We start from the raw sequence: 13,459 nt of genomic DNA, 5'->3' as shown, positions 1-13,459 counted from the left end.
TTGCATAAGGACTTGTACTATGCCATTTCACATTTGCTTGCTCTAGCTTCTCTCCACAAGATTTGCAAGGCCTAATGGAAACTTTAACATTCAACTTTAGACTACTCTCATGTCCCTGTTGATTGTTGTCAAAATTTGATTCTGACAAGCCCACACCACAATAACGGCACATACTACACATCCGATCCAACACTGTAACATGTAAAGAATGAAAAGAAAGAGGAAAAAGCATCATCTAACTAAATAAATATCTGTCCGAATTCACAATAGCACCATATATCAAACAAATATTCGCTCTTATATAACCATAGAATCAAATGATTGTTTTAAGACCCTAAGTGTTTCATGGAGCATAAAAAAAATCATAGAAAATTAGAAATCATTGCTTATGCTAATTACTTTATTTTATGGAAAACATTTTATGAGAGAGAGAAAGACAGGAAGCCTCTTGGTAAGATATGAATGTGTTGAAATTCATGGACTACACGAAAATGATAAAGCATTTTAAGAAGTGCACCTAAGGAGAAAAAGCAGCCCTATTTATGGATTGATGCAATAAACAGAGGAAAGGAAATACATAACAACTTAGCAGTAAGTTGAATCAAACAAAGCTTGTGGGAAGGAAAGCTCAGTTTCCATCGAGAGAACAAATAAGGAAAATATTGTTAGTCTAACAATGCAAAAAAGAAAAAAAAATCATCAACTTAAGGTCATATGTTGGTGATATTAATTTCCAAACAAAAGTAAACAACCCATACAAGATCAAAAGAATTGGTACCAAAGTAAAAACAACTAAAACGACACAAATTCAATAGCCACACATAAATTAAAACACAAGACAACACAAAACTCAATCAAGGACTACAATTCCAAATTCATTTGTAAACAGTGTATTGACAAAGCATTGAGAACCCAAAATCTAGAATTGGAACCTTTAAAATGGCAAGCAATGCCAAAAATAGACATAGCTTTGAAACAGTAGTGAATAAATGAATCAGAGCTCAAAGCAGAAAGAACATTACTATGAAAAAGGAAACCAAGCAAGATTGATCCACAAAAATCAGACAAAACACTCAATCAAATCTTCTGTTTCCAATCAAATCCTCCATGTTAGACCAAGATTCATCAAGAAAGCTGCCATTTTTCGCTCCCATCAAGGCTAATTTGAAATTTAAAAAAGAAGAAGAAAGAAATGCACACCTTACCGTAAAAAATACATGTAGTGCTACAAGCATATGCCTACTAAGAATAACCTGTAAGAATACGTCGATGGCGCCGATAGCAGCTTCACCCTCAGCTCCTCCAGCTGCTCCCAGTTCATGTAAAGCACCCCTTGGCCATTGGCATTTGTGAGCAACAAGTTGTCGAGGGTGGCCCGCTCAGAGATTATCGGTTGAACCAGGTAATGTATGCAGGAGGCGGCGTTGAAGGAGATTACGGTCCAAACGATGTGCAGTTTGAGGTCGCCATTGGTGTAGAAGGAGTTAGTGATGCTTCGATTGTCACTGCTAGGGAACTCGATCCGGAGGAGACGAATCTCGTTGAAGTTCTTGAGGACTTGGGTTGGGGAGTGGTGGGTGACGCCGTCGTCAAAGTCTTCGTCGGAATCGACGGCGAGGGAGGAGGTGGAGGAAGGGAATGTGGCAGCGGTAGCGGTGACAGAGGAAGAAAGGCGTTTGGGACTCAGGAATTGGTTGAGGGTTTGAATGGGTTTCATGATTCCGCCAAAGACGAGGCGGAGGAGGTTCTAGAAAGGGTTGTCGTTGGAGGCGGCAGAGGAGGAGGAACAATCGCCGTCAGAGATCACGTAGTCGATGCGGACAACGAAATTTTTGACCTGCGGGACGAGGGAGTGGAAGCAACGCTTGCTCTTTCGAGAATGAGGGAGCACGAAGAGTAGCTAGAGGGACACAATAAATATTAAAAATAGCACACAATTTTCTAAGGTGGATTTTATAAAACCGTCTTAGAATAAAAATTTTCTAAGGCGGTTTTTGTATAACCATCGTAGAATTATTATAATTATTTACAGAAATGCCACCGTGTTCTTTCTAAGATATTTTTTTCCAACCGATATAAAATTGACGTTGTAAAAAATCACTTTTCTAGTAGTGAAACCACACAATAGAGATGAAAAGTAGCAAAAAGAGAATAGAAAATTGAAATTGCATTAATAGATAAGAAAAACAATTACATTACAAGGGAGTTTAATAGCAAGAAAATGGGGAATGACTAAGAAAGAAGGTTTCCCCTAAAGGATAAGCCTAGTTTTTGGATAGCTCTGAGATTCGATGTGTGTTTTCCTTCTACCTCCTACTCCTTTTATAGGCATGAGGTAGCTTACTTTTCACGTTGACTTCGTGCTAAGCGTGCATTTGCGTGCTAAGCGCACCTTGGGCTTTCCTCATGGACCTTCTCGGGCTAAGTCTGACTTATGCGTTGAGCGAGACTGCACATTAAGCCCGAGTTGCACGCTGAGCGAGACTGCATATTAAGCCTGAGTTGCGCGCTGAGCGAGGCTACGCGTTGAGTCTGACTTTGCCCACTAAGCGAGAGTGTGTGTTGAGCGAGTTGTACAATTCTTCAATTTTTCTTCAAGGTTTTTTCTTCCAGTTTTTGCACCAATTTTTCCTCTAAAGCACTTGAAATCTTCTTCTTTTGAATTTTGCTAATAAAAAATTGCAAAGATGTTAATTTCTTCATTATTTCCTTAAAAACAATAATAAAGTAAAGAAATTACACCCATTTATTAGCCAAAATTGACTATCATATTAGCTCATATTTCACAGTTATCAGTTACCACCGACGTCCCTCCTTAGTTGTTTTATTTCCAGTCTCAACCTAGAATTGTGCCGCGAGGTCTAAGCCTTTCAGCATGTCTCCTTATCCCACACTGGTGGTAACCTGACAATGCGATTCGCAAGGCAGAAAAAATTATTGACTATCGATGTGCTACTCAACAACATTGTTCTCTTTCCCTACCCATGCTCCCAGCAAAACCACTACCTAAAATACCCTTCAAAAGATTATCCCCGGAGGAGATGGTTGTGTGACGCGATAAAGGTCTTTGTTATCATTGTGATGATAAATGGACTTCCATCCACCGTTGTTAGCCCCATTTCCATCTCCTCATAGTCGAGGATGATATTGAATACCCTTACCCTCTTTTGCTGTCGGATGACCCACATGCCCTCCAAGCTAATGCCTTTTGCCTTGACCAGAACAATACTCCCCACCTTAGCCTCAATGCAATGACTGATATGCCGGCTCCAAAAAATTTTGTCTTTACGACACCGTTAATGATCACCAGCTAACCATACTCATTGATAGGGGGCAGTACGCATAACTTTATACAAACGAGGGTAGCTAAGATTTTGGACTTAACCTCCTCTGCGATAGAGCCCCTCAATGTCATGGTGGGTAACAACGGGTCATGGTCTACAACCACTACCACCCTCAGGTGCCGATAAGCATCCAGGGTCATTCATTTACCATTGATTTATATGCCCTACCCATCAGTGGAGCTGACATTGTTCTCGGGGTACACTGGCTTCGCCAACTGGGCCCGATTACCACTGACTACACCACACTTTCAATGCCTTGCATCTATTTGGGCCAGCCGGTCCAATTAGTTGCCGATATTCCCGTTCGCCTAGTTTCTGCTTCAGCCCACCAATTGAAGCACATGTTTCAAACACAGTCATTTTTGGACCTTTTCATACTCACACCCATACCAGATCCAACCCAAGATCACCCCACATCACCTTCCCTGAGCCTTGACCAACACATAGAACCACCAGAACTCACCACACTCCTTTTCCAATATGCTCAAATTTTCATCGAGGCTACCCAGCTCCCTCCACCTCTCCCTATCTCCCATCACATTCACCTTCCACCAAATTCCAAACCCATTAATGTAAAATCATACCGTTACCCCCATAGCCAGAAAGTTGAATTGGAGAAACAAATTCAATTGTTGCTTGAAGTCGAATTCATTCAAATCAGCCATAGTCCCTTTTCTTCTCCAGTCATTCTCATGAAGAAGAAGGATAGGTTCCCAGTGCCCACTATCGAAGAGCTACTAGATGAATTGAGACTCAGCCTCATGGTTATCTAAGCTTGACCTTAGTCAAGGTTTCCATCAGATAGGCATGGCGGACGAAGACATCCCCAAAAAGGCGTTCCTAACACATCAAGGTCATTACAAATATCGCATAATGCCCTTTTGGTTATGTAACGCGTTGACAACTTTTCAGGAGATAATGATTGAATTGCTTAAACCATTTTTGTGTAAGTTTGTTGTTGTTTTCTTTGATGGTATACTCATATACAGTTCATCACTACCACATGCTCCCTTTGGAGGAAGTATTCGCAATGTTGTCTCGAAATCTTTTCACCTTCGTCAATCCAAGTGCCTGTTTGCCAAATGATCTCTTCAATAACCAGGCCACGCAGTGTCTGTAGAAGGGGTGGCCTTTGACCCATCTAAAATTAGCGCCATGGTTGATTGGCCTGCACCATGCATTGACTGCAACACTGCTTAACCAATTGCTACGCAAGTACCAATTCCTTTGGCACTCAGACTCACAAGCTGCTTTTGACCAACTGAAACACGCCATGACCACTGCCCTTGTTTTGGTTCCTCTTGATTTCTCCATCCCTTTCATGTTAGAAATCGATGCCTGTGGTTTCACAATGGGTGTAGTGCTGGCTCAACAACATCATCCAATATCCTTTTTCAGCAAGCTCTTCTACCCCCGCTTACAATGCAACTCAACCTATGCCAGGGAACTGCACACTATAACCATCATGGTGCGCAAATGGCGACATTACCTACTGGGACACCCATTTGTCATTCTCGCGGATCATCAAAGCTTAAAAGAACTTATGACACAAGTAATACAAACACCCGAGCAACAAACTTATTTGTCCAAATTATAGGGCCATAATTACACAATTGAATATAGGTCTAACTTCGGCAATGTTGCCGCAGATGTATTGTCCCGTATGCCACACCGGGGCCAACTTCTCACCCTCTCACTTCAGCATTCGATTTCCTGGTAGACCTACAAAGGTCACTTTAGCAGTCCCCTGTTTTTCTGGACTTATGGAACAAGGTTGGGCTTCATCCAAATGCCCACCCGGAATATTCCATTTGACGGGACCTCCTTCATTATCATAGCAAAATTTGGCTTCCTCTTGATTGCTCCTTCATTCCTTTATTACTGCATGAATACCATTCTATAGCCCTGGGGGGACATTTCAGAATCATGAAAACATTGTGTTGCATTCAAGATAATTTTAATTGGGAAGGAATGTGCGATTTAGTCCACCGTTTTATGTCTTAGTGCCCTACGTTCCAACAAACAAAGTAAGAGACCAAGAAAGTAGCAAGCCTCCTTCAACCTCTATCTATACCAAATGGAATTTGGGTGGACATTTCAATGGACTTCATCATGGGACTTCCCCAGTCCCATGGCTTTACTTCAATTTTGGTGGTGGTCGACCGTTTCTCTAAAGGGGCCCATTTTGGTGCTTTACCCCCACGCCATTTTGCATACAAGGTCGCCACCTTATTTATGGACATCTTCTGCAAGTTGCATGGTTTCCCCAGAAGTATCATTTCAGATCGAGACCCAATCTTCATTAGCTCGTTCTGGCAAGAACTTTTTTGACTTAGTGGCACCAAGTTGCGATTTAGCACCGTGTACCATCCAGAGACCGATGGACAAACAGAAGTCCTTAATCACATTCTGGAACAGTATCTACGTTCATTCGTGCATGATCGTCCATCCCTATTGTACAACTTCCTGACATTGACAAAATGGTGTTACAAGACTTCCACTCATTCTATTACAGGGCTATCACCATTCATAGATACATACGACAAACCTCCCCCGTCCCTTCCATCATCATTGCTCGACTCTTCTCCGATGGAAGTCATGACTTCTATGGTAATGTCACGCCAAGCTACTCACATTCAGTTACAGAGACGTTTACGGAAAGCACAAAAGGCCATGAAACACTATTCCAACAAACACCGTCGTCATGTATCATTTGACGTTGGAGACTTGGTATACGTCTGCCCACTGCCTTATCGCCAAACCTATGTGTGTCCCCATTACACCAAAATTTCAAAGAGGTTCTACGGACCCTTCCCAATAACAGATAAAGTAGGCCCTGTAGCATACCACTTTGAACTCCTGACGAATTCTAAAATCCACCCCGTATTCCATATTTCACTCTTGAAAGCACACAAAGGACCTCCACCCACTCAGACCGCTACTCTCCCACCCATCCAAACAGAGAACCATCCGGTGGTTGAACCTCTGTCATTCTTAGATTGGAAATGGGATCATTTGACAACACCACCTTCACGTATGGTTTTGGTGCAGTGGAACGGCCTCACTCCAGAGGATGCCTCTTGGGAAGAATGGACCACCTTGCACAATGTGTACGACCTCGAGGACTATGTCGAGTTTCCTAGGGAGGGTGTTGTTAGCAATTCAAACCAAGGAGATTACAAACCCAAATGGATAACCAGAAGGCCCATTCATTTGGAGGATTATGTCTGATACCGCTAAAGAATTCCCTCTCCCTCTGATAGACAATCATTAGGCTGTTAGTGGAATTCTGTTATTCCTTAGGTGGCATTTCTGTTATGCCCATTATCAGCTTTGTAGTTTTGTGCTTTGCAGTATTATGTTACTCTTTAAATATCTAAAGTTTCAATAAGAATGGGCAGAAAAATTATCTTTACAATTTGTTCCTTATCAGTAGAATAGAATTACCTAACACTTACAAACAACATTTTGAAACGAAATCATAACAACAATAACAAACAAGTAGTCAACACAATTTTCCTTAGAAATTCTGAGTCTCTCAGTAGTTACTTCACGAGCCTATTTTGAAGTAGAAATGCTTTCAAAGATAGTTTTGAAGAAGGCAAAAAGTGTGTCTCTAGGAGGAAGAACTTCTTTGACATCAGGGTGGTTGGTGAATTCTTCGCACCATTTGTTGAGCTTAGGAAATTTCTCACTGTTTAATAACTTCAAACCCAGTACTTCTTGAACTATAGGGATCCAAAATGCTACGAAGATACCAGAAATATCTACCAAGCCAAACTCCTCTTCTCTAAAGAACTTCTTGTCCTTTAGCTCATTCTCAAGAAACTGAAGAGCCTCAAATGATTGATCAACATTCTTCTCACGCTCTTTCTCATCAGCAGTGAAAACAGCTTTCCATGCAGCATCCGCCACCTGATTTCATAAATCAGAGTATTTATTAGTAATTAGTTAATAAAGTAATTAGGATAACAGAATTTAGATTTAGTTATATATAGAAACAAATGTGACACCCCAAAAAAACAAAATTCTCCCAAGATTCCAAACAAATCATAATAATGGGAGGTAGTTCTTAAATGAATTTGATCTATCATTAATATGATTTTAGACAAATTTGGTACACTTAGTGAATGAAGTTTCTTCAACTTCTCTGACTTATTCAAAGATTTAACATTTAGATGTCATGAAAGGTGATGTTTTAGGGACAAATATAATAAGCACAAAGCAAGAAAAGAAGAAAAGTAGAGTTACCTTGTCATCTATGAATTTGGATCAGAAACAAGCCAAGGATCTTTGGTAAGGATCAGAAGGCAAGATGGGGTTGTTCTTCCATGTCTCATCAATGTACTCAACAATCACAAGGGATTCTGCTATGGGCTTCTCATTGTGAATAAACACTGGAACCTTCTTGTGAACTGGGTTGGATTTGAGAAGCAGTTCACTCTTATTTGCCAAATTTTCTTCCAAAAATTTGTATTGAACTTCCTTCAACTTGAGGGCAATTTTCACCCTGCACACATATGGGCTTCCCACAGCTCCTAAAAGTATCACCTCTTCCTGATTGTTGGCCATTGTTTGTACGTAGCACTTCAAACCTTCACTCAAACAACTATCGCTGGTCTTGTTTCTCTGTCTATGATGGATTCCTACGGTGTTCTCCTTTTATGGAGCCAGGACTAGTATTCATGGACACGAGATCAATTACAAAGGTTATCAAAGGTGCATGATAGATGACATAAGGTTTAGATATTTTTATTTTATGTGAAATATAGTCGATTTTTAAAAACTTTTTTTCTAGACTTTGCAATATAGCGTTTCAAATCACTTTATAAAATATTGGTTAAATATGTTTTAACTCCGTCATAAATAATCGGATTTTATTTTGAGTTTCTAATTTTTTTTTCTTTTGTATTAGTTCCGCAATACATGAAAATTTTTATTTTATATATATGTCGTTAATTAAATTGTGACAACATGTTGGTTAAAAATTTCAAAATATGATTTGTGACCATTTTGAAAACACCAATATTCATTTTAAAAAGTTAAATTATAATTTCGGCAGTTTAAAAACCAACAGAATCAATTTAAACAAAAAATATATCTTCCACATCAAATCCAACATAGAACTCTCCTCAAATGCCCAACTTTTTTAGGGGTAAATTTATAATTATATTATGAGTAAAATAAAAAAAAGAAAAAATTTGCAATCTTTTTTTTTAAAAAAATAAGAGATAAAATGTGTTCAATTAATTTATTAAAAATAAAATTTGTCAAAAACTAATTAAACAATAAGATGAAAAAATGTAATTAAATCAAATAAAAAAGTTGTTTTTGCATGAAGTGAAGAAAACTCCATTGTCATATAGTCAATGACTTAGAAATGATACAAGAGTTACGTCACCTCTACGTGGGAGCACGTGTTTAGCATTTTATATTATACGATGAAGTATCTAAGCAAGTAAGTGACTCACTCCAAAAATTTAATATGTTATACTTAAGATTAAATTGTCGGATCATATATGAGTTTGATATTTAATAAAAAGAATTCTAAATCATATTTTACTTATCTCTGTCCAACTCTAGATTAGTTATAATCTTTTTTTTTAATTAATTGAAAGATGGAGACAAAAAAAATAATGAAATATCTTTTACTAGAATAGTTTATTTATGAGATTTGTACATGGGCTTGCTATTTTTTAGTTTGTAATTTTTTTGGGGTGGGCTTATTCTTAATTTAAATTTTGATCACTTAAAGTTTCTAAATTTGTTCTCTATTATCACTTTAGTAATTTTTAAATAAAATATTAATCAATGACCTAACAACATTAATGATCTAATAACTTATCACATTACCAAAAAATGTGATAAAATAGTCACATATTTTTTTTTAGTAAAATGTACTTTAAATTATTTATCAGATAATCTAATGTCATCAACTCCTTAATGACATAATAAGTCATTGAGTTATCAACCATATTATTATAATATCAATTAATGTTATTATTTGATAATACAAACTAAAAATTGTAAGAAAGAAATGTTTAGGGATTTTCTTAGCTCAAAATTTAGATTTAGACTAAAAGAAGTCCGGAAAAGTTTAACTATCAAAAACATAATAAATCTTTCTTAAATTTAGAGTAATTTTAATGGAGTTTTTTTACTGGATTGTGTAAATTTTGAAATCATTCTTTATTTATTTTCATTATTGGAGTTGATGTGATTGGTAGAATGGATTGCTTAAATTTAAGCATGGTTACTTATATAAAAAGTAGTTGTTTATGAAAAAAGTTGTTTGAAATTAATATTTTAATGGAAAAAAAATCAAATGCAAATAAAAAGAATAATATTATAAGTTTTTAAAGGGTTGTAGCATTGAAATATAATAAATGCTGGTTAGTTGCTTAAATATAATGATACATATAGTGGAACCCGTTTTGGACTCAACTAAAAATTCCAAATGAATTGCTTAAATAAACACCATTGATTTATTGAATATGCTTTTACCACATCTTCAATGCATGTTCTTAACTAACTTAGTTCTTATGTGGAAGAACTATATATTTCTTAACAAGTTTTATTGTTGGAGAATTTTTATCATTTAGTGTGGTGTACTGCGTAGGGAATCATTCTTATAGAAGAATCCAAAATCAAAATCGACTAAAACAATAAAAAAAAATAATCATATATTCAAGTGGTGAAATGAGTGATTATAAAAATCGAGCCCAAAATCAAAATCTAGAAATAAAAAATTCATCGCAAGAATTTTTTCTAGAAAATAAATAAAAAAATTTAAATATACTTTTGGTTTTGATTTTGATAAATGATTAAATTTTGTTTTTTATCTTAATTTTTGTTGTTGTTGTTGATCTGATAAATTTAAAATTTTGTTTTTTTTCTTCTAAAGTGCTATCTAAACAAATTTTAATTGACTATCTATCAACTTACAGCATGTTGATATTTTCACATGTGGCATATCATATCTTTCAAGAATCGTTGTATCTTTGCATCAAATCCTTATCTCTTCCGACACCCGTATCCCTAAAAAGCATATCCACCAAAAGATTTATATGGTGTGGGGAAGGGAGGATATATATTTTTTCCTTTTATTGATTGCAGTAGCGAATATGTCAACAAGACCAAGACCCAAAGGAGAAGGCATTTATTAAAAAGTAAAAAAAAATAAAAAATCATTGGATACTCATTTGATTTAAGCTAAATCTCATTGGTCCCTTTACTAAATAGTTTAAACCAATAATTAACACAACTCATTTGAAATAGCGAAAATGTCAACAACCTTGGATTTTTATTTTTTTTACATGGCGAAATCCTATATCGCTTAATTCATTTTGAAATGAAAATATAACCGCAATAACTAAACATAGATTGTTGAACAAAACGAAAACTAAACATAGATTGTTGAACAAAACGAAAACTAAACATAGATAGTAAGTAGCTTTCACTTTCTACAATATTAAAATCTCCTTGGGAATTCTGAGTCTTTGTTAATTCTTTCTTTTAGCAGCGAGGCTTTGAGCCCGAGCCTTGAAATAGGCAAAAAGTTGGTCCTTAGGAGGCATAACTTGGTTAACAAGTGAATGGTTGTAAAAGTCTTGGCTCCATTTGGAGAGCTTTGGGAATTTCTCACTTGGGAACAATTGCAACCCTGCTATCTCTTGAATTATAGGTATGATCACAGCAGCAATATCCACAAAGCCAAACTCATCTCCACCAAAAAACTTTCCCTTCAACTCATTCTCAAGATAATTCAGAGCCTCAAATAATTCTTCTTTTGCCTTCTCTTTCTCTTTCTCATCAACAATAAAAACAGATTTCGCTGCTAGAGCCACGCACTGATTTCCCAAGTTACATTACTTGTATGTTAGTAAATAATTGGAATATATAAAAACAACTATGATTTTTCTTGGATACATATATAATAGCAACCAATGTCTCCAATCATCATTCATAGATGCTAATCTCCTTGGAGAAATCTAAAAGCTAGGATGCAGTCTTCCTACCAAGTTACATTACATCAATCAGAAATATGATTGACTTATGTAAAAGTAAATAAAATTTGGATTTAAATACCTTTTTGCTCCTTAAAATTTAATTTTTGATAATGCCTTCACTACTAAAAGAGGTTGATTTTACGATGCGTATTCTAAGACGGTTATTAATAACCGTCTTAAAATGTAAGACGGTGACATTTTTATAATTAGAAGTAATATTTTTTGTTTTTACGTCGTGCATTCTAAGACGGTCGTAGAGAACCGTCTTAGAATGCTAGTTCATGGCATTTTTGTAAATATGAAAAACTTGAACAAAGACGGGTTTGGGTGAAGGACCGTCTTTGTTTAAGTTACCCTAATTATCTACGCGCGCGTTCAAATCGAGCTGGTTCATCTTCTCTGTCATTGTCGTTTCGGTTCCTCAAAAGCATTTCGCGTGTGAGGGATATGAGTTCTAAAGTGAAAGCATAGCATAACGGAGTGAGTAGTAGATCCAATCGTGTGCGGCAATGCCTCACCGTAACAACCCTGCACCTCTCCCCCTTGTCAGTGAGTAGTAGAAGCTTCTAATTTCTATATTATTTACGGTTAGAAATTTAGAATACATAACACAAATATTTCTTCCCCAAGTTGAAAATTCTACCATAATCCTATAATTACAAATCATAACAATAATTCAAGACAGTTCTTAAAGAAGTTTGATCCATATTATATATATATATATATATATATATATAAGCGATTTATTTTAAGAAAAGGAAAGAATAAAAGGAAGGGATCTAATTGAGAGTTACCTTGTCATCAATGAACTTGGCCCAGAAACGAGCCAAGGCTCTATGGTAAGGATCAGAAGGCAAGATGGGGTTGTTTTTCCATGTGTCATCGATGTACTCAACAATCACAAGGGACTCGGATATGGGCTTTTCATTGTGAACAAACACTGGAATCATTTTATAAACTGGGTTATACTTGAGGAGCAAATCACTCTTGTTGTTCAAATCATCTTCCAAATATTTGTATTCAACTCCCTTCAATTTGAGAGCAATCTGCACCCTGTGCAGAAATGGGCTTCCAATAACCCCCAAAAGGATCACCTCTTCCTGACTTGAAGCCATTGAAGCAGCACTTCACTTCTTCTCTTGACTTAAGAAACTACGAAGATGCTCGTTTGGAAAATGATGAATCCTATGTGGTCTTCACTCTTCAGCAATTAAATTATTATATAGAGAGGTACAAGATGACAAAACTAATTAGAAAGCCCTTGTGTCTAGATCTAGAAAATATAAATATTTTTTTTACAATATTACATAAAATAAGTAAGATTAATTTAAATAATATTTGAATACTATAAAAGTAAAAAAAAAATTATAAATAATTCATGTCACTAATCTTGAATATACGGCATTTTAAAAATAAAAAGAAAATAACGGGTAAACTCTTTTTTATGTTGAGTTTTATTTAGTTTTTATTAATAACTATATATAATATTTTTATTTTGTTCTTTTTAAATATGTATACGTAAATTCATTATTTTCTTCACAATTCCTTAGAATTATAAAATAAAGTAAAATTGATGTGGTTATTTTGTGATTATTAATAAAGAGCAAAGAAAAACAGGACAGAAAACGAATTCTCAGATGAAGCAAACCTAAAAAAACATAAATGAATAAGACAAAACCAGTTGACGTTAATATGCTTTGAAAACGTTTTTTTAATCGATCCTTAATCTTTAAGCATTGCCTTTTTTTTTTCAAAAATAAATTAGAGTTGAATTGTTTTAATTTTAAAAATATTTAATTATCATAAACCTTTTTAGACATGATCTTTATTTATAAAAAAAACAGTTATTTTTAAACAAAATAATTAGACAAGTACTCTAAAACGTATAAATTACATTCAAATGAAAATGAAAAACTCAAAATAAGAAAAACCACAAGTTTTACATGAAACTTGCTCAAATTTTATCGTATAAAAAACGGAAAATGCTTTACTTTACCAATTACCAATTCGTGTAACACGAAATCCATAATACCATGTTACCAGGTACATGCATGCGTATTCCTGTCAAACAACTTATTGTGTTACAATTTTTTATTTAACTTTTAT

General features: G+C 35.6%; 1 protein-coding gene and 2 pseudogenes across 1 annotated transcript; all 3 read right to left on the bottom strand.

Annotated features, from left to right (window-relative positions):
- Positions 1–1,225: 1,225 nt before the first annotated feature.
- On the bottom strand, positions 1,226–3,704 carry LOC102660336 (F-box protein At5g46170-like; annotated as a pseudogene).
- Positions 3,705–6,738: 3,034 nt separating this feature from the next.
- Positions 6,739–8,309, bottom strand: LOC102660209 (probable glutathione S-transferase; annotated as a pseudogene).
- Positions 8,310–10,612: 2,303 nt separating this feature from the next.
- GSTU28 (tau class glutathione S-transferase) lies at positions 10,613–12,572 on the bottom strand. Its single transcript, NM_001248331.3, has 2 exons — positions 12,148–12,572; positions 10,613–11,194 (listed from the first exon to the last, which is right to left on the bottom strand). The coding sequence occupies exons 1-2, from the start codon at positions 12,466–12,468 to the stop codon at positions 10,847–10,849; spliced, it is 669 nt and encodes a 222-aa protein (NP_001235260.3). The 5' UTR covers positions 12,469–12,572; the 3' UTR covers positions 10,613–10,846.
- Between the last annotated feature and the right edge of the window lie 887 nt (positions 12,573–13,459).

Source organism: Glycine max, chromosome 7 (assembly GCF_000004515.6).
Source record: "Glycine max cultivar Williams 82 chromosome 7, Glycine_max_v4.0, whole genome shotgun sequence".
In the NCBI taxonomy this organism is placed as follows: Eukaryota; Viridiplantae; Streptophyta; class Magnoliopsida; order Fabales; family Fabaceae; genus Glycine; species Glycine max.
The sequence above is the reverse complement of the archived record's forward strand: the minus strand, read 5'-3'. Positions and strand labels throughout refer to the sequence as shown.